Source organism: Salmo salar, chromosome ssa11, assembly GCF_905237065.1.
Source record: "Salmo salar chromosome ssa11, Ssal_v3.1, whole genome shotgun sequence".
NCBI classification, from domain to species: domain Eukaryota; kingdom Metazoa; phylum Chordata; class Actinopteri; order Salmoniformes; family Salmonidae; genus Salmo; species Salmo salar.
The window spans coordinates 19,316,686-19,341,340 of NC_059452.1; the positions used below are offsets into that span (position 1 = coordinate 19,316,686).

The 24,655-nt window shown below is 45.3% G+C and overlaps 1 protein-coding gene across 5 annotated transcripts in view; it reads right to left on the reverse strand.

Moving 5' to 3' along the window:
- pmfbp1 (polyamine modulated factor 1 binding protein 1) overlaps positions 1 to 20,178 on the reverse strand; it is a 202,490-nt gene extending 182,312 nt beyond the window's left edge. For all 5 annotated transcript variants that reach the window (XM_045689148.1, XM_045689147.1, XM_045689149.1 and 2 more), the window contains exons 1-3: positions 19,936 to 20,178; positions 18,467 to 18,618; positions 13,142 to 13,279 (exon numbers count right to left, since the gene is read on the reverse strand). In XM_045689148.1, the coding sequence (XP_045545104.1) occupies positions 13,142 to 13,279; positions 18,467 to 18,618; positions 19,936 to 19,960 (315 nt within the window). In that variant the 5' untranslated portion in view covers positions 19,961 to 20,178. The remainder of the gene's footprint in view (positions 1 to 13,141; positions 13,280 to 18,466; positions 18,619 to 19,935) is intronic.
- Positions 20,179 to 24,655: the final 4,477 nt, after the last annotated feature.

Genomic DNA, 24,655 nt, shown 5'->3' on the forward strand with positions numbered 1-24,655 from the left:
ACAGACCAATAAACCTGCACATGTACTCTACTGTATGGCTATTGTTATTGTTGAATGAATGGTTATTTTGACCCTTGGTTATTGTTGTTACTGTTGTCCCGTTGACAATTTTGATTCTCATTTTTATTTATTTTTATATTGTAAATATCCAAAATAAGCTTTGGCAATATGTACATTGTTACGTCATGCCAATAAAGCGAATTGAATTGAGAGAGACAGAGACCGATAGAGACAGAGACCGATAGAGACAGAGACCTATAGAGAGAGACCGATAGAGACAGAGACCTATAGAGAGAGACCGATAGAGACAGAGACCGATAGAGACAGAGACCGATAGAGACAGAGACCGATAGAGAGACAGAGCGAGAGAGACCGATAGAGACAGAGCGAGAGAGACCGAGACAGAGACCGATAGAGACAGAGACCGATAGAGAGAGACCGATAGAGAGAGACCGATAGAGAGAGACCGATAGAGAGAGACCGATAGAGAGAGACCGATAGAGAGAGACCGATAGAGAGAGACCTATAGAGACAGAGACCGATAGAGAGAGACCTATAGAGAGAGACCGATAGAGAGAGAGACCGATAGAGAGAGACCTATAGAGAGAGAGACCGATAGAGAGAGACCTATAGAGACAGAGACCGATAGAGAGAGACCTATAGAGACAGAGACCGATAGAGAGAGACCTATAGAGACAGAGACCGATAGAGAGAGACCTATAGAGACAGACCTATAGAGACAGAGACCGATAGAGACAGAGACCGATAGAGGCAGAGACCGATAGAGACAGAGACCTATAGAGAGAGACCGATAGAGACAGAGACCTATAGAGAGAGACCTATAGAGAGAGACCTATAGAGAGAGACCTATAGAGAGAGACCTATAGAGAGAGACCTATAGAGAGAGACCTATAGAGAGAGACCTATAGAGAGAGACCTATAGAGAGAGACCTATAGAGAGAGACCTATAGAGAGAGACCTATAGAGAGAGACCTATAGAGAGACAGAGCGAGAGAGACCGATAGAGAGAGACCGATAGAGAGAGACCGATAGAGAGAGACCGATAGAGAGAGACCGATAGAGACAGAGACCGATAGAGACAGAGACCGATAGAGACAGAGACCGATAGAGACAGAGCGAGAGAGACCGATAGAGACAGAGAGAGAGAGACCGATAGAGACAGAGAGAGAGAGACCGATAGAGACAGAGAGAGAGAGACCGATAGAGACAGAGAGAGAGAGACCGATAGAGACAGAGACCGATAGAGAGAGACCTATAGAGAGACCGATAGAGACAGAGACCGATAGAGACAGAGCGAGAGAGACCGATAGAGACAGAGAGAGAGAGACCGATAGAGACAGAGACCGATAGAGAGAGACCTATAGAGAGACCGATAGAAACAGAGAGAGAGAGAGAGACCTATAGAGAGACCGATAGAGACAGAGAGACCGATAGAGAGAGAGAGAGACCTATAGAGAGACCGATAGAGACAGAGAGAGACCGATAGAGAGAGAGAGAGACCTATAGACCGATAGAGACAGAGAGACCGATAGAGAGAGACCGATAGAGACAGAGAGACAGAGAGAGAGACCGATAGAGACAGAGAGAGACAGAGAGAGAAAGCTATCAATCAGCATTGGTGATAGGTAGTCAGTGTGCACAGCATGAGATAGGGTGAGTTCCTTCCAAACCCATGTTGATATTACAGATGTGTAAACTGCTCGGTGTCTGAGAGGAACCTCTGAGGAATAATAACACACTCCTCAATCCACTGTGTGGAGATTCATACATAAATTATTCAGCCATTTCACCTTTCCCTCCATCTTGAATGTGTGTGGGTGACAACTGGAGCATGAGCTAATCTGATATGATTCTGACAGGGAGACAGAGGCCTACCCACCACCACAAAACTGAACCAGAATTAGTCAAACCAATAAAACCATCCATCGCCCCCGACTTCTGAAATATACCGCAGCACATACACAGTAAAACACATTCATACACTGGAATGTAATTCTTACAGTAGGCTCAAAGATGGCCGCCGTCTGTCTTAGCTAGCTGTGGGTGTCCTAACAGGCCTTAGCCCTCCATCTCGTCCCATACAAGACCCAGTTTCCTTCGGTTACTGGAAAGCTGTCTATGAGGCATGAGGGAGCGTTCCCTGTGAGCCCTTCACAAACGCCCAAACCTGTGTAAGCCTAGCAGACAGGTAAGAGGTCTAACAGCAACTAAAAAGCCATTTTTATGACGTGAAATCTGTACAGAGCAGTCAACTGTTTCATTATTCATAGTGCTCAAGAGGCCTTCCTTCTCTCTGCTTGTAGAGAAACACAGCCAGCTCCTTTTACCTCAGCAGGCTCGTTCTGCTCTATCCTCCAAGGCAGCCCACTGAAACCAGGTGTAATTTACACTCCATCTTTATCTATTTATTTGGTTCTCTATAAACCCTGGTCTGTTATGACCAGTGGGCAGAGGCAGAGCTTCTCTCCAGGCCTCAGTGAGTGTCTAGGAGGATAAGCAGGGTTGGACAAGGGTTGCAGTGAATAGAAAGGGAATGTCTTATCACTTTTTGCTACCTCTAAACATGATGCAATACAACAAAGGTCCCAATGAATGGTCTTCCTCAGATACACTACACGACCAAAAGTATGTGGACACCTGCTTGTCGAACATCTCATTCCAAAATCATGGGCATTAATATGGAGTTGGTCTCCCCTTCTGCTGCTGTAACGTCCTCCACTCTTCTGGGAAGGCTTTCCACTAGATGTTGGAACATTGAATGGAAGCAAGTCCCCGCAGCAGCCACAAGAGCATTAGTGAGGTCGGCCACAGAATCGTCTAGAATGCCATTGAATGCTGTAGCGTTAAGATGTCCCGTCACTGGAACTAAGGTGCTTAGCACGAACCATGAAAAACAGACCGACCATTATTCCTCCTCCACCAAACTTTACAGTTGGCACTATGCATTCGGTCAGGTAGTGTTCTCCTGGCATCCGCCAAACCTAGATTCGTCCGTCAGACTGCCTGATGGTGAAGCGTGATTCATTACTCCAGAGAACGTGTTTCCACTGCTCCAGAGTCAAATGGAGGCGAGCTTTACACCACTCCAGCCGACGCTTGGCATTGCGCATGGTGATCTTAGGCTTATGTACGGCTGCTCGGCCATGGAAACCCATTTCATGAAGCTCCTGACGAACAGTTCTTGTGCTTCGTTGCTTCCAGAGGCAGTTTGGAACTCAGTAGTGCGTGTTGCAACCGAGGACAGACCATTTTTGCACGCTTCAGCACTCGGCGGTCCAGTTCTGTGAGCTTGTGTGGTCTACCACTTTGCAGCTGAGTCGTTGTTGCTCCTATACATTTCCACTTCACAATAACAGCACTTACAGTTGACCGGGGCAGATCTAGTAGGGCAGAAATTTGACGAACGGACTTGTTGGAAAGGTGGCATCCTATGACGGTGCCACGTTGAAAGTCACTGAGCTCATCAGCAAGGGCATTCTACTGCCAATGTTTGTTTATGGAGATTGCATGGCTGTGTGCTCGATTTTATACACCTGTCAGCAACGGGTGTGGCTGAAATAGCTGAATCCACTAATTTGAAGGGGTGTCCACATACACTATATATACAAAAGTATCACTGGTGTTTACAAACCTGTATAGCTGTAACCCAAGAATTTGACCAACATGGTTGCACAATATGACAACACTACGAAGCCCATTAACAGCCTCTTTCACTACGTAGGGAGAGACCTGAGCTGTAAAATGTCTTACAAATCTCCTTGGACGTGCAAAATGCTGTGTAATGTAGATTTGCGGTGTTCTTTGATAGGCGGAGCAGAGGTCTGAAAACATCTCCAAGTCTACTTTGTGAGAAAGTCTTATTACCTTTCAAAAGATAATCCATGCATTTATACCCAGGGTAGTCTACAAAAACTCAGCGCTCCTGTGAACAAGAGCAGAATATTCTCCATATGGAATGAGAGTGAAACTAAATGAAGACATACCAATATGGCTAAAATAAATGGGAAAATAGACCCAAGCCAAGGTATCATGATGACCTTAGGTTATACCTTGTGCGTGTATGCGTTTGTACGTGGGTGTTGAACACAGGTGGTCTGCTGGTCGGAAGAGGACCAACCTGACTGCTTTTCCTGTCACACAGGTACAACTGCTGGGCCTGAGAGGAGACACTGTAGGGCTTACTGCTGCTATAATCTACACACACACACACCAATCCATAACACACACACACACAATGGAGAGTAGTAGACATTGCCAATGCCTCTTCATGTTCCATGCTGCTTACAATAACTTATAAAATACCCAAACACCTTGTCTTAGAACAACACAAACATAAGATAAACACCCACGCTACTTGACCTCTCTGCACCTCGCATAGTTTAACTGCTCTTCACAGACAAGACCTATCACAGCCTATGGAAATCCTACTTTATCCCTCACAAAGCCCCATTTTACTCCAATTAGCTGCAACATCCATCTGTGTGTTGAATTAATACAGAGAGCGCGTGAGGGACAACTCAACATCCTGTTTACCTCAACAGAATGAATATTCTCCAGTTCTGGGGGATTCTAAGTGCTGTATGATGAATCAGATGAACTCATCTGAATAAAGGAAAGTGATCTCCCTCAACCCTGCTTCACCCGTCCCGTCCCGCCCCACCCAGCCCTGTGGTCAGTCAGTCAGCAGGTGCTGGGCAGGGCTGGTCTAGGCTGGGCTACACACAGATGGGGAGCAGCTGGGTCCAGTTGTGCTGAAGCCCGGGAGGAGAGGAGAGAGTTTGGGATGAACAGATGCTCAGGGGTTTTAGTAAACTGAGTCTGATAGTACTCTGGCAGCGTTTACTCTGTTCACTTTGTTTTACAAATCGCTTTTTGTCACTGTGGCTCTCCTGAGCCCTGGGCTATTCACGCTCTCTCTCTGTTATCAGGGCTGATTAGGACTAGGCTGGGCCTGCAGGTTCTCTAACAGCCACAGGCAGTAGTCCACAGCAGCCATTACTGTACGGTAAGATAGATGAACAGATGAGTAATATCTAACCAATAACATTACAGTAGTATGACAACACCCAGTTCCAGCCCTAATGTCCAGTACATTTACATTCAGACAACACCTCTTTGTGTTACTCCATAAAAATGAGAATGATTAATCAAAGAAAGGTAAACAACAATTGACAACCTAATGTCAGCATACAAGATAAACAATGTCTAAATGTTTAAAATAAGCTACACTATGCTAGTTTAATGGTGCTGTATTGAAGCATCATTGCCTTAATTAATTAAGCTAGGGTAAAAATGAATTCATGTATTTCATTTGATGTAAAAACATATTGTCCATACTGACTGATACTGGGACTGCTGGCAGGCAGGAAGGCAGGCAGGCAGTTGATATGATTCCCAAGGTGTACTGGGGAGAGATCCCACTGGTCCGATAAAAGGCCTGGGTTCCTGCAGCAAACGCTGATTTTCTCCAGACGTAGGCCTACACTCAACTTTAATTGGCCTTTTCTGTAGCTGTGAACCTTAATGACTATGTTCCTGGATTAAAAGCTTTCTCCCTCCCTCTCCTTCCCTTCCTCCCCCTTCTCTCTCTCCTTCCCTTCCTCCCCCTCTCTCTCTCTCCTTCCCCTCTCTCTCTCTCCTTCCCTTCCTCACCCTCTCTCTCCTTCCCTCCCTCTCTCTCTCTCCTTCCCTTCCTCACCCTCTCTCTCCTTCCCTCCCTCTCTCTCTCTCCTTCCCTCCCTCCCCCTCCTTCCCTCCCTCCCTCTCTCTCTCTCCTTCCCTTCTCTCTCCTTCCCTTCCTCCGTCTCTTCCTCCCTCTCTCTCTCTCTCCTTCCTCCCCCTTCTCTCTCTCTGATTCTTTTCTCCTTCTCTTCCTCCTAATCCTCATCTCTCCCTCACACTACCTCTCATTGCCTCTCAACCTCAGCCACTCCTAAAAGCAATACACACACACACCTTTGTTTCCACACATAAAACCTTTTCTTTGAGGTTAAAGTCTAAGCGTTTTCCTCTCCAAAAGGTTAGAGGACAAGGTATGTATCACTCCTGAATAATTTCTCAAGTTTCTCTCCTTTTGTCCCCATAGCGACAATGGAGTGAAAGCACTATCTTTGCAACATCAGCCACAATCCATTCATTTCTGACAGAGAGGTGAGAAACAGAAGAAACACTCATGAAGGTGAACCAGTGAACCAAACTTCTCAGGATACTAGGGCTGGGAATTGCCAGGGACCTCATGATATGACATTATCACAATACTTAGGTGCTGATACAATATGTACTGCGATTCTCACAATTCTATATGTATTGCAATTCGATACTGTGATTTTATTGCGATTCGATGTTCCAAACATATTGCTCACCTGCAGCTGCAGAGGGAAAGTAGAGAGACATGATGCTGAAAAAAATATAATACTGCGATACTGTCAAAACTATACAATATATCGTCAAAAATTATATCCCGATATGCAACTGTATAGATTTTTTCCCCCATTACTACAGGATTCAAAGCAGGCCTAGGCTTTACAGATCCTACAGAACAACAAGTTGATGAGAAAATATATTGTCTACATTACCTTATGTGCTGTATAATTGACTCACACATTGTGTAACGGCTGTCTTCAGGAAATGACCAAAATGCAGCAGAGTTAGTATTCATCCTTCAATTTAATTGGAAAGAACACTATACAAAAACAAGGAAACTGACAGCCAACAGTCCTGTCAGGTGCAACCACACTAAACAAGAAACAATTACCCACAAAACCCAAAGGAAAAACATGCTCCTTATGTGTGACTCCCAATCAGCAGCAACGAGCTTCAGCTGTGCCTGATTGGGAGCCACACACATGGCCCAAAACAAAGAAATACCAAAACATAGAAAAAGGAACATAGAACGCCCACCCAATGTAACACCCTGGCCTAACCAAAATAAAGAACAAAAAAAAACCTCTCCATGGCCACGGCGTTACAGTACCCCCCCCCCAAAGGTGCGGACTCCGGCCGCAAAACCTGACTCTGAAGGGGAGGGTCCGGGTGGGCCTTCTTACGGCGGCGGCTCAGGTGCGGGACGTGGCCTCTGCTCCACCCTTGACGTCGCCCTCTTATGTGGCGCACCTGGCCGCGCCGAAGGTCTGGTGGGCGACGCTGACTGCGCCCGGCTGGCGACCTGCGATGGTTGCGCCCGGCTGGCGACCTGCGATGGTTGCGCCCGGCTGGCGACCTGCGATGGTTGCGCCCGGCTGGCGGGCGACCCTGGCTGCGCCCGGCTGGCGGGCGACCCTGGCGGCGCCCGGCTGGCGGGCGTCCCTGGCGGCTCCGACGGCACTGACCCAGGATTCACCAGGCTGGGGAGACATGATGGATGCCTGGCCCTGGGCACAGGCACAGGACTCACCAGGCTGGGGAGACAGGACAGAGGCCTGGCCCTAGGCGTAGGCACAGGACTCACCGGGCTGGCGGGCGTCCCTGGCCACTCTGGCAGTTCAGGGCAGTCTGGCCACTCTGGCAGTTCAGGGCAGTCTGGCCACTCTGGCAGTTCAGGGCAGTCTGGCCACTCTGGCAGTTCAGGGCAGTCTGGCCACTCTGGCAGTTCAGGGCAGTCTGGCCACTCTGGCAGTTCAGGGCAGTCTGGCCACTCTGGCAGTTCAGGGCAGTCTGGCCTCTCCGGCAGTTCAGGGCAGTCTGGCCTCTCCGGCAGTTCAGGGCAGTCTGGCCTCTCCGGCAGTTCAGGGCAGTCTGGCCTCTCCGGCAGTTCAGCGCAGTCTGGCCTCTCCGGCAGTTCAGGGCAGTCTGGCCACTCTGGCAGTTCAGGGCAGTCTGGCCTCTCCGGCAGTTCAGGGCAGTCTGGCCTCTCTGGCGACTGTTGACTGGCGGGCAGCTCTGACGACTGTTGACTGGCGGGCAGCTCTGACGACTGTTGACTGGCGGGCAGCTCTGACGACTGTTGACTGGCGGGCAGCTCTGACGACTGTTGACTGGCGGGCTGCTCTGACGACTGTTGACTGGCGGGCAGCTCTGACGACTGTTGACTGGCGGGCAGCTCTGGACAGGTGAGACCCACTGGAGGCCTAGTCCTGGGAGGTGGCACAAGACGGACCAGGATGGGGAGACCCACTGGAGGCCTAGTCCTGGGAGGTGGCACAGGATGGACCAGGATGGGGAGACCCACTGGAGGCCTGGTCCGAGGAGGAGGCACAGGATAAACCGGGCTGTGGGGGAGCACTGGAGTTCTGGTACGGACACTCTTTATCCACACTCCAGGCTGAATGCCCACTTTGGCCTGGCACGGGCGGAGAGCAGGCATTGGGCGAACTGGACCCTCCCAGCGCTCTGGAGACACAGTGCGCAACGCCGGCGCAGGATAACCTGGACCGAGGAGGCGCACTGGAGACCAGACGCGCTGAGCTGGCACCATCCGCCCTGGCTCGATGCCTGCACTCGCATGGCACTTGCGGGGGCTGGTATGTAGCGCACCGGGCTTTGAACGCGCACTGGGGACACCGTGCGCTCCACAGCATAACACGGTGTCTTACCAGTACCACGCTGCTTCCGGTAAGCACGGGGAGTTGGCTTAGGTCTACCACCTGACTCCGCCAATCTCCCCGTGTGCCCCCCCCAAAAAAATTGTGGGGCTGCCTCCCGTGTCCGTTGCGCTCCCTCTCCTCATACCAGCGCCTCTCAGCTCTCGCCGCCTCGATCTCCCACTGTGGGCGGCGATAATCCCCAGCTTGAGTCCATGGTCCTTTCCCGTCGAGGATTTCCTCCCAAGTCCATGACTCCAGATAGCTTTTCTCCTGGTGCCTCTCCTTGTGCTGCTCCTTCCTCTGCTGCTTGGTCCGTTGTTGGTGGGTAATTCTGTAACGGCTGTCTTCAGGAAATGACCAAAATGCAGCAGAGTTAGTATTCATCCTTCAATTTAATTGGAAAGAACACTATACAAAAACAAAAACAAGGAAACTGACAGCCAACAGTCCTGTCAGGTGCAACCACACTAAACAAGAAACAATTACCCACAAAACCCAAAGGAAAAACATGCTCCTTATGTGTGACTCCCAATCAGCAGCAACGAGCTTCAGCTGTGCCTGATTGGGAGCCACACACATGGCCCAAAACAAAGAAATACCAAAACATAGAAAAAGGAACATAGAACGCCCACCCAATGTAACACCCTGGCCTAACCAAAATAAAGAACAAAAAACCCCTCTCTATGGCCAGGGCGTTACACATTGGGAGTCAAGGCTAAATTTAAATTACCGTAATTTCCGGACTACTGAGCGCACCTGAATATAAGCCGCACCCACTGAATTAAAAAATATGTATTATTTTGAACATGTCTATAAGCCGCAACACCTCGGCCGTCTGCTCTCTGTGTGTTGACCCAGTCTTCGAGCTCATTTTCTAGTTCGGGCCATCTGCTTTTCTTCCCTCTGAAAGCTTTAGTTGTATTTTTGCACTGAGTCAATTCCTCACGCTGCTGTTTCCAACGTCTTATCATCGACTCATTAAGACCAAGCTCCCGTGCAGCAGCTCTATTTCCTTTTCCAACAGCCAGATCAATCGCCTTCAACTTGAAAGCTGCATCATATGCATTTCTCTGTGTCTTTGCCATGATGAGGGTGACAAAATGACTACCGTAATCAGAATGATGGGAAGTTTGAGAGCGCTCGATTTAATCTAAACAGTAAACAAAAAAGTTTTTGACCTTAACCCGTTCGGCAATTTCATTGGTCTAATGAAAGCTTCATGCCGGCAAAAAACTGAGCACGTCACAGAATGTGTTTTTTTGGAGAAAAAAAAATTGAAAGCGGGAAAAATCCATATATTAGCCGCGTCATTGTTTAAGCCGCGAGGTTCAAAGCGTGGGAAAAAAGTTGCGGCTTATAGTCCGGAAATTACGGTAGGTTAATTCCATTCATGCATTTGTGCTGGCAGAACAAAGCAAAACAGTACAATTTTCTCCATTCTCCAACAGCTCTCTGCATTGTCTACTCACGCCATTGTTGTCAAGCCTATTGTAGTGTTGTCACGATACCAGAATTGACTTAGATACCGTTACCAGTAGGGATGCACGATATATCAGTGAACATATTGGAATCGGACGATATTAGCTAAAAATGCCAACTTCGGTATCGGCCGATGTCTAGTTTAACGCCCCGATGTGCAAAACCAATGTCAAAGCTACCGTGCATACCCATATAACGTAGGTACATAACGTAATGACGCCACGTAAAATTTTGCGCTACACGTGCAACACAGCATTCCTAACCTAGCCCACAATGTCTGCTGTGTGGATCGAGCAGTCAGCAAGTCGAGCAGTCATTTGAAAATGTAAGAAAATTGCAGCGAGACAACTCAAAGGCGAAATCCATAAAAGCCAAGATAATGGAATTCATTGCCCTTGACAATCAACCGTTCTCTGTCATGGGTGATGTTAGCTTTCGCCGACTGGTCAAGGATCGGTACACACCACCAAGTGCGCTATTTTTCAGATGTTGCCCTACCGGAGTTACACAGTAATACCGTCACTGCTATTAGCATCACGACATACATACTATAGAACGCTGTTTGGATCACATTTTGACAGAAGTACCGAAAGTAACAAACACCATTTTTCATGATCTAGTATCGAAAAACGACAAAGGTTTTGGTATACGGGCAACACTAGCCTCTTACCTTGAAGAGTTTGAGATGGAAGAAACTCAAAGCTATGTGCAACTGAAAATCCATTATGAGGGAAATGTCTCCAATGTAAAAACTTACGCTACTCTCAAAGACAATAATAAACCTTTTAAAGGCTTTATATTATAACAGCATACCTTTAAGTGTGAAAAAGCATAAGAGGCACAAAGGCCACAGGACACTGTACTCTGTACCTACATTGTATTACACATTTTTTATCTGTTTGAGCTTTCAATAGATTTGAAAGATTGCCACAAGCATATTATTCTTTTAGCATAAAAGCAAAAAAAAGTTTGCAACTTCAAGGCTGTCCATCTTCATGAAAAAAATAGTTTTTTTTATTTGCGTGTACGTGTGTGTGTGTGCCCCCTGTCCTTCAGAGTAGCAGTGTGTTTCTTCCCTGCCAGCTGCTCTGGTTTGGCCAGCATGGAGCGGAGTGCTGAGTGATAGACTGATCGATGGGCAGCCTAATCAGCCAGCTTAACTCTAATACCCTGGACAGGTCCACATCATTATCATATCAGGCTCCACACGTTTCGAGGTGACAAGGAAGAGGCAAAAGATTAAAGTCAATCTTGTAAAGAAGGGCCACAACTTTTAATGCGCTGTCCAAGACAGGCTAGGTTTTATCTGGTAGCAGGGAAAGAAAGGAGGCTGAAGGAAGTGACAAAACAATACAGTGAAAACAGATGAGGAACTCATCAGTTAAAATTATTCTGTGCTTGGGGAGTGTTAGTGGCATTGTTGTGGCACGAGCTCTAACCGTACCTCAAACCACTTCTGTCAGCCAACCTGGTCCTAGACTCCTAGCAGCCCATTACTGGCTATCTATTAAGGTAAGCGTTTGTTTAACTCCACACACATTTGGGGGCGCTGGGGGAACTCTTAGAAATCATCTATAAACTGCTTTAAACAAACCGTTTACAGGCCGTAAATGACGCATAAAAGAGGAAACAGGTTTGAGGTTGGGGCTGGTGCTTGTGGTGGTGGTGGCTGCACACACTTCACTCAATTAACTTCAACACACACACACACACCCCCGATCTGTGAGTGATTCACAAAGGAGGACCACAATACATGCATTCCACACTTTAATATCAGCCAAAATGGCAGCCACGTTCATGAAAAATGTTGACTAACTGCGCAACAACAAAAAACACATTCCAATGCCAAGAACAACCTGGCACCAATTAAGCTCTAGCTTTACAAAACACTGCCAATTCAAACCCAACAGGAAAACACAGTACGTGCTACATTCAGTATTGTGTAATGGCATTGAGTTTCTTTCCAGCATGTTCAAATAATATACAACAGTGTATGTAGGCTCTACGCGCTTATCTTCAGTGGGCTGCTATAATGAATGAGCAGACTGATTCGTTTTGGGTTTCATAATTAATGCTGCCTGTTGAAGGTCAACCACATTCCATTCCTGTGAAGATGAAATGACTGAAAGGTCTGGGGAAGTCAGCTACACTGAGAGACGAAGGGAACGTTGGCCAACAGGCACACCCTTTCCCAAACTCTGCCTGGGCTTATTTTAACAATCCGATACAAAAACAGTCATTTACCTTTTTTCTTATTGTCCTAGTTCATAATTCACCATTACTCAATTACTGTCAGCTTACTTTACAGCGCAGGATAAAGTCTACAGGGAAATGGAGGGGGATACCAATTTCTACAAAAGCAACTTTCTGTTCACCCATACTGCCGCTCTCATTATACTGTTCATGGGAGAAAAGCGAAGGTGCTCAAACCAAAGGTTTTTGAGGCATGAAACCTGATTAATAAGCTGTGATACAGATGCCTCCATGACAATTTCATCTGTAATGAAGACCATGTGGTTAGCAGCTCCAGTGTCGACCCTGAGGCCCAGCTCCAGTGAATACGGCTGATTTTGCATGAAAAGCACAGTTAATAACATTAGGGGGAAATCTCAACAATCGTTCAGTGCAGGAACAAGTTCAGCAATACATGGGCCTGAGAGTAAATCAATCTTAAATTGATTAGCTGTTCCCAGTGAAAGACTCAGATGAGGTTGTCTCCCCCTACCTTGTTCTGAACTCACCTGCAAGCCCACTGACGGCCGAGCTCCAGGCTTATTCTATGAGCCTTGACAATCCATAACACATACACACACAGTCAGCTGTCTATACAGTTATGAATGTGAATGTGACTTTCCCCATAGTCAGAGTGTAACCCTGAACTTAGCGGCCACCACTCCCCATCATCATTAATGCTTAAGATGGCTAACAAGCCCACTGTCAACAGCTTCCAGGCTAATCGACATGTCAAACAATGGCGGGTGTGAGGCGGGCTTTTAGAGAGTCCCTGGGGTGGCTTCTTAGAGCACGCTCAGTTTAACACAGCAGCGCACTGGAGGTGTAAACAGAGAGGGATATAGACTTCTGGATTGACTAGCTGATCAATGCCATTGATCACTCACCTCCAGCTCTTTGTGCAGGCTGGCTGTTCTCCCCTCCACCGCCCGGCCCTCCGCCTCCTCAGCCTCCAGCGCCTGGATCAGAACCTCATTCTGCTCACTCAGGTCCCGCACAAACGACTGCAGCACGCCCACCTTGCTCTAGAGGGAGACAGAGAAGAGGGGCACAGCAGACATGACCTTTGTTAGGTGTTTATTGGAATATCAACACTGAAATGGATTGCTGCTACCCACCTTCACTCAGTGTTATGGAGGAAGGACTGAGTGACCAGTTGGGATTAAAACAAATCCATTCAGAAAAATACAGCACATTCTCAAACATCACTTTGTATGAATACAGCAAAGGAAGCAGTGATGGTCAGAGAAAGTTTGAAAGTAGTAGGCATCAGGTAGGTAAGTCAGGTAGGTAAGTCAGGTAGGTAAGTCAGGTAGGTATTTGAGGGAGACAGAGACAACTCTTCTCGCTTGCTGTTGTGTCCTTTCCTGTCCCGCCCCCATCCCCTCTCTGACATCCCCTCTCTGATCATAAAGCAGGACATGCAGGGGGTGTTCGGGCCAAACCCATCACAAGACATCCAAAACCCCCATATTAGAGCTCTGCTAACACCTGGGGTACTATATGTCACCTCTGATCTAGCATGGCATCTTCACAGCCCAGACACATAGATGCTATGCAGGAACATGCCGACTATCTGCAGAACAGCCCAGACAGTTTGGACCCAGATTATAATTTAGTGCGGGATTTGACACACAGGAATTATTACGGCTCTGTCGGCCGTCAGGTAGAAATGGAGATAAATGCTCCATCAGACTGAAGGGCTTTTGCTTTTCAAAGCCTCTTTTAGAGGAGTGGAGATGGAGGTGAAGTGGAAGTGACAAGTGCCCCGCCTCACGAAAACAGAACACAAACAGGTGGGTTTGTTGCTGCCCTGATGCAAAGCCCAGCCCACCAGCTCAATCAGCCAGTGGTGATGGGCACTGGCAGCACACACCCAGTAAACTGGGGCCCGTACATGGTAAGGTCCTCCCCCTTCAAACACTGGGCTAATGCTCTAGCCCCAAAGATGCATGTGGGAGTCCTTACTGTGACTAATAGATGAGAGGAGCAGCATTAGGTTCCTTCAGAGTACCAACATGGGTCCTGCCAACATCAAAGGTTCCCCTTTCTGTTAAGTAATTCTTCCCTCAGTTTGAAAGAATGAGCAGATGAGAGTCTGGCAGGGGGGAGGAGGGTGAGAGTGTGAGGGAAGGTAGGGCAGGCGGGGTGAGAAAGAGGGGGAGAAAATGAGAAAGAGAGAATATATTTTAGGTGTATAATCCTGCTTCCCAGCTGTGAGCAATTTTACAAAACAAATCTCCTGGCCATGAGAAAGATAATGCAAACCTCATAATGACACAAATAATAATCCAACAACACCAATAGCCAGCCACCCAGCTGCATCCAGGACAGCGGCTGGCTATCTCGGCCTCCACACAGCCTCACCACATTCAAATTCATATTGGATTTTTATTCTTTCACCTTTCTCAAAGCATCCATTTCAGACGGCATGAAAAAGTAATATTCCAGCAATAAAGCTTGATTTACACCCCTTCCATGCTCCCCCTCTTCCTTTTTTTATTTGATCATTTAGCCAGGATCGTATAACTGTATATCAGACACAAATGAAATCAGCTCTCTTGCACATTAAGGCCATGTCTTGCTGCAGCTAACATCCACTGCAACCCAGCCAACCAGCTCCACAGCAAGCCAAGGGCAGTGTCCCATTCATTTTCAGGCCCATTTCCTCCTATGATTAGGCGATCAATCAATCCCAGCCTTCAATCTCATCAAGCAGACGGGATTATCTTTCCATCTCCCCTCTCTCCCTCTCTCCACTCAGTCAAACACTCACTCCCTCCCTCACACACGGCAGCACATTAACATCAGATCAAGTATCACCCAACGCACGCCGTCTGCCACATCAGCCCACCACAAACAGACAGTTCTTCGTCGCACCCTTCTCTCAACATCTCCTCTGTCTCACACACACACACACACACACACACACACACACACACACACACACACACACACACACACACACACACACACACACACACACACACACACACACACACACACACACACACACACACACACACACACACTTCATTTTTAGAAGCATCAAGCATTAGGATCCCTGTAGATTGACAGAGTGCGGCCTTTGCTAAAGCAGTATTTTCAAGGCTTTCACTTACACACTCCCTCTCCAAGCCCCCCATCTTCCTGAGAAGATATTGAATGGATGGCATCGCTCAACACCACTGGATCATAACTGCACTTGTGAGATATAGTAATAAATCATTTATTTTCTTAAATGTGGAAGAAGTCACATCACACAATGTCCAGTAAAGCCAAAGACCTCACATAGCTTCTCTCTGTTATTCACTGCAGATGGAACACTGTAGGTAACAGATTAGGATTAGCTGTGAGGTTTGGAGTGTTAGAATACATTGATCAAGCCTGGGCTTGTCCTTCTATTGGTCAAAGAGAAACCTCATATCGCCAACATGCTTGTGTACCCACAATGCACTGGGGAGCAGCACGACTCTTCAGTCTCTTTCAGGTTAAGAGATGTTACTCGATAAAAGCATGGTAACTGAGGTCTTTGTGGTAGGAAAGGGAGTGGAGGGGATCTTTTTTACAATGTGGACCACTGTTTACACTCCCTAAATGGTGGCTAAAACGGTCACTTGTAAACAACAGAATGCCATTAAACTGGGTCCACTCAGGGCTGTTGGGGCTTCTCAACACGGCCAGATAAATGGCCCACTGGGACCAGGGACTGGGAGGGGATATGGGGTCCAAGAGACACCTCCACACACATACTGGTACTGAGGCAGAGAGCAGGGGACAGTCTACAACCCATCAATAATGGTCCTTACAGGCTATGGGTCTACTCTAGGTTTACAGAGCATTTGGAAAGAAGTCAAGGGCTGTTAATATTTCCACATTTTGGAAATGTTACAGCCTTATTCTAAAATTGATTAAACTGTTTTTTCCCCCCTCATCAATCAACACCCAAAACCCCATAATGACAAAGCAAAAACAGGTTTTTAGATTATATATATACATTTATGGAAATATCACATTTACATAAGTACTCAGACCCTTTACTCTGTACTTTGCTGAAGTACCTTTGGCAGCGATTACACCCTTCTTGGGTATGACGATGCAAGCTTGGCACACCTGTATTTGGGGATTTTCCCACATTCTTCTCTGCAGATCCTCTCAAGCTCTGTCAGTTAGGATGGGAGTGTCGCTGCACAGCTTTTATGAGGTCTCTCCAGAGATGTTCGATCGGGTTCAAATCCGGGCTCTGGCTGGGCCACTCAAGGACATTCAGAGACTTCTCCCGAAGCCACTCCTGCGTTGTCTTGGCTGTGTGCGTAGGGTCGTTGTCCATAGGAAGGTGAACCTTCGCCCCAGTCTGAGGTCCTGAGCGCTCTGGAGCAGGTTTTCAAGGTTCTCTCTGTACTTTGCTCCATTCATCTTTCCCTCGATCCTGAATAGTCTCCCAGTCCCTGCCGCTGAAAGACATCCCCACAGCATGATGCTGCCACCACTATGCTTCACCGTAGGGATGGTGCCAGATTTCCTCCAGACGTAACGCTTAGCATTCAGGCCAAAGAGTTCAATATTTGTTTCATCAGACCAGAGAATCTTGTTTCTCACACTGTCTCTGAGCTCTACGGACAATTCCTTTGACCTAATGGTTTGGTTTTTGCTCTGACATGCACTATCAACTGTGGGACCTTGTATAGACAGGTGTGTGCCTTTTCAAATCATGTCCAATCAATTGAATTTACGTCAGGTGGACTCAAGTTGTAGAAACATCTCAAGGACGACCAATGGAAACAGGATGCACCTCAGCTCAATTTCGAGACTCAAAGCAAAGGGTCTGAATACTTACGTAAATAAGTTGGGTTTTTATTTTTAATAAATGTGCAAAAATGTCTAAAAAGCTGCTTTCACTTTGTCATTATTGGGCATTGTGTATAGATTGATGAGGGGGGGAAGTATTAAATACATTTTTGAATAAGGCTGTAACGTAACAAAATGTGGAAAAAGTAATGGGGTCTGAATACTTTCCGAATGCACTGTATGTACTACAGAATAAGTGAAACAATTTTGAACTTACAGAACTGGATAGAGATAATTTTGAAAATACCTAAATGAGTTTGACATACCCCTCTGATGATAATTATCAAGTAAATTAGATAGTGTATGCTATGTAATTTAATTAAACTCTTAGCTCACTGCTTTCAAAACAACACTATTATAGGATAGGCAATAGAGATGTTGATATACTGTACTAGTCCTTCTTTGAATCCTTGACAAGAGAGTTCTAAAAGGCTTGTTTTGTGTTTCCAGAGCCGAGGCTGTCAGAGGCTGTGTGAATCAAACAGGATTTCCCCAAACCGAGAATAAATGCAGTTAAAATGAGAGGCTGTGTTGTTTCCAAACTCTGCCATTGCTTTGCCATGGAGAGGATACTTCTGAGAGAAGGAGCTTTCCTCTGGTGATTAGAGTCAAAGAGACAGGCTTGGCTCACTAAAACTTTCATCAGCCGTCATCAAGCCCAGTCCTAAAGGTGTGCAGCCACCCACCCACACAGCCAACCCCATCCTATAGCCACTGACATGACATGCACAAAGGGAGAGAGAGAGCAGCAGAATTGGCTCATCCTCATCACTTTCAGCATTCTTTAGTGGAGATGAATATGAAAAATAGCACATCTTTAAATGTTGAGGAGAAGAAAAATGAATTAGTAATATACTTACAAGGACTAAGAGCATGCACATGTAGGGAAATTTATTCCACTTTTACTGATGAGCACTGGCTAAAAGGTACATTTTCCCGAGATGTAAAGATATTCAATAAAAGCCACTTAATGGGATAGTTAAAAAATAACCCAAAAAGCTTTTTGATGTAAAGACAGTAATTCTCTTAACAACATTGATCAACCTGTCATGCTTTCATTAAGGCACTATACCTTTTAGCAGCCATGCGCTAGACTAATAGCATTATAAGTCTCTAAAACACCAAGTTTCCTCCCTGCTCTTGTCAGGCCCAGTCTGTTGTCCCTCCTCAGACTTCACATGCAGGGCCAGCAGTTACAGTTGCCATAAAAGGCCTGTCACTAAGTGTCTGCATCATAATGTAGGCCTAACCATTTTCTAGTTTATTCTCACACATATGCATCACATTGCAAGATCAGTTCATTAGTGGAAATAACACACTTGCCCCAGCACATCCAAGGAGCGTCACCGCCTTTACCAGTTTACCTGCAGAGCCTCCTCCCAGGTGTCATCTGATTGGTCAATGCGTCGAAGACGCTCGTGGTAAAGGGTTCGGAATTCCACAAGGAGTTTCTGAATCTCAGCTGGCCGCCGAGTCTCTCTGGAGTAGCCATGATCCCCTAAGCCAGACCGGTAATCTATCAACACAAATAAACACATTTTACCATCAACACAACTGATGCATGGACACCATGTCTCACAATGACAAACCTTTAACTAAAACTGAAAATTGTGACATTGCCTACAGTACTATGTAGAGAGACGCCGTAAAAAAACAGGGATGGGATTTCAGTGCGGGCATCAGTGTCTGAGCTGGCTACTGATGCTCGTCAGCTACTCTCATAGGGACTGTGACTGTCCAGAAGTGCAGCAGCCCACACAATAAATGGCTTTAATAACATACCTGAATCCTCAGGTGCGTAAACCCCTTGTTTTTCACTTCATCATTTTTAATTATGTGCTGAAAAAACCTACCCAGAGCCCCTTGCTTCAGACCACAATGCCTTGTTATATTCTCTCTAACAGCAGTAATTAATCTAGGGAGCATAGCAGCATAGTCTCTCTTTGAGGAGCGGCCTATAAAACACATTTCACTCCGACAACTAATAAGTTATAACAATGGCAGATAAAGAGAAACTGTGCACCAAAGGAGCAGGTGAGATTTGGGGCAAAGAACACATGAAAATGCCCAAAACAACTCTATTTGTGGGTATGTGTGAGTGAGCTGCATCAAAATCTTCTGAAATCATGGGAAGGAAAATAAGTAATGAAAAAATAAATGAGAATAAATCATATCTTGCTGCAGAGTAGCCTTGACCTGGAGGATGATCTTGATAGAGGTGGTGCTGTCCATTTAATTCATATTGATGTTTACACAACACCACCCCCAATCTTCCTTATCTCACTTCTGACCAAGTCATATTCTGGATTAGATTGAACCAACTCCAGATCGAGATGGAGAGAGAAACCAAGACGAGAGAGAGCAAGATAATGAGAAAGATAGAAAATATCCCTTTAAAGGGAGGTTTAGCCACACATTTGTATAAAATGTTTAGTTAATTAACAAATCAGGCTAATGCATTTAAATTACATTTAGAACTAGCTAACTTCACAAACAGCACGCACCTATCTGAGGCACAACCTTCATTACAAATCTTTCAGTGGCAGTGCTTTGCATCACGAGCCTCAACTCGTTCTCCTGAGTGAGATGGATAGGTAGCAGCAACCCAGCTAGCTACTTTGACAAACAGTGACAAGTGTTTTCCAGGATATGGCTATAAACCCACAGGCAATATCAACGTCTTGAAAGACTACGAGGTCGCCTAACGTTGATAGCCAAATAGGTAACGTTAGCTTATATCTAGATAATTATTTGGCTAATTCCGTTAGCTGGCTAGCTAACATCAACAGAGTTAGTTGTGTTGTCTTCATAATATGTAACGTTAGCTAGCTACCTGTTGCACTCCGGCTGCTTATCATTTCATTCGGTTTCGGATATGCCAAGTGGCTTTATGAGGCGCCTTGCACAGATTTAATCAACCTCATGTCGTTCAGCAAGTGAAAGTCTCCCTTCTACTTTGCATTATAAATGCAGTGGTAAACTTATTATGTTCCGTTTTTATCCGCTGTCACCACATTCTAACGTTAACCGCCTGGAAGCCCCCATCTCCCGCTTCTGCACCTGCACATCCTGTCAGTTCAAGCTCCAACAGTGAGACTAGCCAATCAGGCAATGATTTTGCGTAGCGCTTTGTCTTTAGAACCAATCACAGTGTAAACATTGCCATGAGGAGGCGTGAACCAGTGTTTGTTTTGGGAGTGAAAGTCCCAGATTTCCATGGAAACTTGCACAACTAACTAGCGGTTTGGTTGTGACTAGCGTGCATTACTGTCCGTTGGACTGTCCTCTTTGTTGTCCCAGATTTCTCTATAGGCTGATACTGTACCTGTACTACTGTACAGATCAGAAAGTGGAAGGTCCAGATTGTGTGTTATTATAATTGTTTTACTTGCACCTTATTCCAGGTATGGTCACTTTGCCTGTTTATGTCTGGCCCTTACAATTGAAAATAGCTCATGTGGTCTGATGTTCTCATAACATTCTGCCTGCACAGTGGTTTCATCTCCTTGGAAGCACTTTTCCTTGCAAATATAGGACACTTTATTGAAATTGAATTTCCAAAGGTCCTTTGTTTTATGAAGAATAGAAAGTAATGGGTAGAATATATTGATAGTTATATGCTGCTCCTTTCTGCTCAGTAAGCTTGGAATGTGTTCATGTTGAGAATCATAAGGCAAAGCGTGCTGAAAGCCGCATGATTGCTATATTACTCGATTATTGACTTGAAAATTGCCTTCCCTCTATTCCTGTTTATTATGAGCATATTTGTTTCCTGCCTTAAACTCCATGGCCTAAAACGGCTATCAGGGTGCATGATGAATAAGAGATACTGAAACTGATTGCTAACAATATTATTTCTTATAATGTGCTGTGAACTGTAGAGCTTCTGAGCCTCATAAATATTTATAAGACCCTGTGTCACAACGGGAACTGGACAAATTGTTAAAATCTGCTTGCCCTGGGGAAACTGTTTAATTCACAAAGACAATATTGCATGCCTGTGAGATCTCTGTTTTGCTAATGCAGTGCAACACAAACCAATAAAAAGCTGCTTGCAAATCACATTCATCCATAACCTTTCCTGATAATCTCAAAGGATATTGTACACACACCTTGTTGTTCTCCCTATTCTGTGCATATCATGCCACTATCCATTTTATTTATCAATTTCCAGTTCTTATTAATTTTCTGCATATGCAGTAAATGTTCTGGTTGGATAAATAGTCAGTGTATGAAGGTTAGATTGATTATCACCAGTCCAGGAGAGACAGGCTTTAATCACTTCACAGTAGACTATTGAATGCTGTGAAACATAATCACCTGCAGAGTTTAGTGGATTGTGTAACAACAAGTTCGGATTCGGCTGATGCCTCGGAGGCTGGAATTTGTGCAAATTTGTGAGATTCAATAAAAGCCTTTCCTTATTTCTCATGTTTTGAAATAATCACCTTTGACATTGCAACATCTTGTCAATATTCTTGAGCAGGAATCTAGTGGGAGCACTGCATGAAAATAGGTCTATGTGTTGACAGCTTTAGTGTCTTCTGTTTTTAGGTTGACGTACTGTACTGTTGTTTACCTTGTGTTGTTGCCTTGTGCCATCTCTGTTCTTGGTGATAATAGCATCATGTCTCTCATTTTGGATATCACCAGAGTTTGAATGGGAATTCAGAGGTGGAGGAGCCATATTTGGCTTATGCCAAGATTAGGGTTAGGGTGATGCTACACTCTTAGAAAAAAGGTGCTATCTAGAACCTAAAAGGGTTATTTGGCGGTCCCCATAGAAGAACCCTTTGAAGAACCCTTGATGGTTCCAGGTAGAACCGGGTTCGATCCCAGGCTGTGTCGTGACCGGGAGACCCATGAGGCGGTGCACAATTGGCCCAGCGTCGTCCGGATTAGGGCAGGGTTTGGCTGGCCGGGATTTCCTTGTCCCATCGTGCTCTAGCGACTCCTTGTGGTGGGTCTGCAAGGTGACTTCAGTCGCCAGCTGGACGGTGTTTCCTCTGACACATTGATGCGGCTGGCTTCCGGGTTAAGCGAGCAGTGTGTCAAGAAGCAGTGCGGCTTGGCTGGATCGTGTTTTTGGAGGACGCATGGCTCTCGACCTTCACCTCTCCCGAGTCCGTAGGGGAGTTGCAGCGATGGGACAAGACTGTAACTACCAATTGGGGAGAAAAAGGAGTAAAAGTTTTTTTTAAAGAACACTCTATTTTGCAAAGGTCTACAGTAGCCTCAACAGCACTCTGTAGGGTAGGACCATGATGTAGCCGGAGGACAGATAGTTTCCGTCCTCTGTGTACATTGACTTCAATACAAAACCTAGGAGGCTCATGGTTCTCACCCCCTTCCATAGACTTACACATTAATTATGACAACTTCCGGAGGACGTCCTCCAGTCTATCCGAGCTCTTGCAGCATGAACTGAAATGTTGTCCACCAAATTAAAGGATCAGAGAATTAATCTAGTACTAAAAGCATAAACTACAGCTAGCTAGGACTGCAGTGTATGAAATGTGGTGAGTAGTTGACTCAAAGAGAGCGAAAGACAATAGAACAAATTAATTTCTTCCAAAATGAAGGAGAAGCAAGAGAAATAGAGAGATTTCCTCATTTTCTTTTCACTTTCAGTTTCACTTACTTGGCTAGCAAGTGCAGCTAGCTAGTTTAGCCCACTGAAGCACCTTGCTCAAACAGAGGGATGCTGCCTATGACTTTCCCACACAACAACTCTTCCAAGTAAGCTTTTGGTACTAATTTAATGCCACCGGGGCCCACCGGTGTAACTGCTTACTGACTGTACACTGTAACATAACCGCATGATTTTAGCAGGTTTACTGTTCTATTAGCTATGCAGATTATGACATTACTTTAGCTAATATGGTGACAATGATGTAGGCTGTGTGTAGCGGTTTGGTTTGGAAAGTTTTTTTCGCCTGGTCACATACAGTGTTGTGCATTGAAGTCCACAAGCGAAGGGAAGAGGTGAGAGGAGGAAAGCGCATAGATGCAAGAAGGAATACAACGTGGCTGCTATAATGTGAACTGTGTTTACTCGTGATCAGGGGTGTATTCATTCTGCCTATTCTTTTGAAAAACGTTTCTTAAACGTAAGCAAACAGAACAAAACGGGGATAAACATACCTTCATTTGTCCAATCGAAACTCTTGTTTGCAACGATTGGACTAATGATTACATCCTATATCAGCTAGATGCAGGCAAGAGTGTGCAAGGCGATATTGAATGTCACTGTCTGTCACCTGAAATTTGTCTCTCCACCTGTAAACTTTAATTCATATGCTTGGTTGTAGGAACCTCATGATGGGTTTAGGGAAGATTTGAGTATCATGTAGTAGCCTAACCCTATCGCTGTTACATTGAACTGGGTAAATGAAATATGAATGAGAGTCATCCAATATTCTGTAATAGAAATAAGGCCATGTTCATGAAAAAAAAACGAACTTTAGCCTCAACCACAACCCTAACCCCAACCCTAACCTTCACAGCACTGCATGGAACTCCCTTCCATCTCATATAGCGCAAGTAAACAGCAAACCAGGTTTCAAAAAACAAATAAAGCAACACCTCAAGGCAAAATGCCTCTCCCACATGTGACCTCGCCCATGTTTGTGTACTGTATGTACTGACATGTATGTGTAACTGATAAATGCACACAAACACTCTAACACACACTTTACACACACCCTCACATTATTATTCTTTTGTTGTATTGTTTCTGAAATGTGTGTACATTTGTGTCTTTAGTTGTAGTTTTATTTTTTTATGTTTTTTTATATACAGTGCCTTCAGAAAGTATTCACACCCCTTGACTTTTTCTACATTCTGTTGTGTTACATAAATTGTGATTTTGTGTCACTGGCCTACACACAATACCCCATAATGTCAGTGGAATTATGTTTTTTAATTTTTTTACAAATTAATATAAAATGAAAAGCTGAAATGTCTTGGGTCAATAAGTTTTCAACCCCTTTGTTATGGCAAGCCTAAATAAGTTCAGGAGTAAAAATGTGCTTAACAAATCACATAATAAGTTGCATGGATTCTGTTTGCAATTATAGTGTTTAACATGATATTTTGAATGACTACATCATCTCTGTATCCCACACAATTATTTGTAAGGTCCGCCAGTCAAGCAGTGAATTCCAAACTCAGATTCAACCACAAAGACCAGGGAGGTTTTTCAATGCCTCGCAAAGAAGGGCACCTATTGGCAGACACAGAACATCTCTTTGAGCATGGTGGAGACTTTGGATGGTGTATCAATACACCCAATTACTACAATGATAGATGTTCTTTCTAACTCAGTTGCCGGAGGGGAAGGAAACCGCTCAGGGATTTCACCATGAGGCCAATGGTGACTTTAAAACAGTTACAATGTTTAATGGCTGTGATAGGAGAAAACTGAGGATGGATCAACAATATTCTAAATACTACACAATACTAACCTAATTGACAGAGTGAAAAGAAGGAAGCATGTACAGAATAAAAATATTCAAAAACATGCATCCTTTTTGCAACAAGGCACTAAAGTA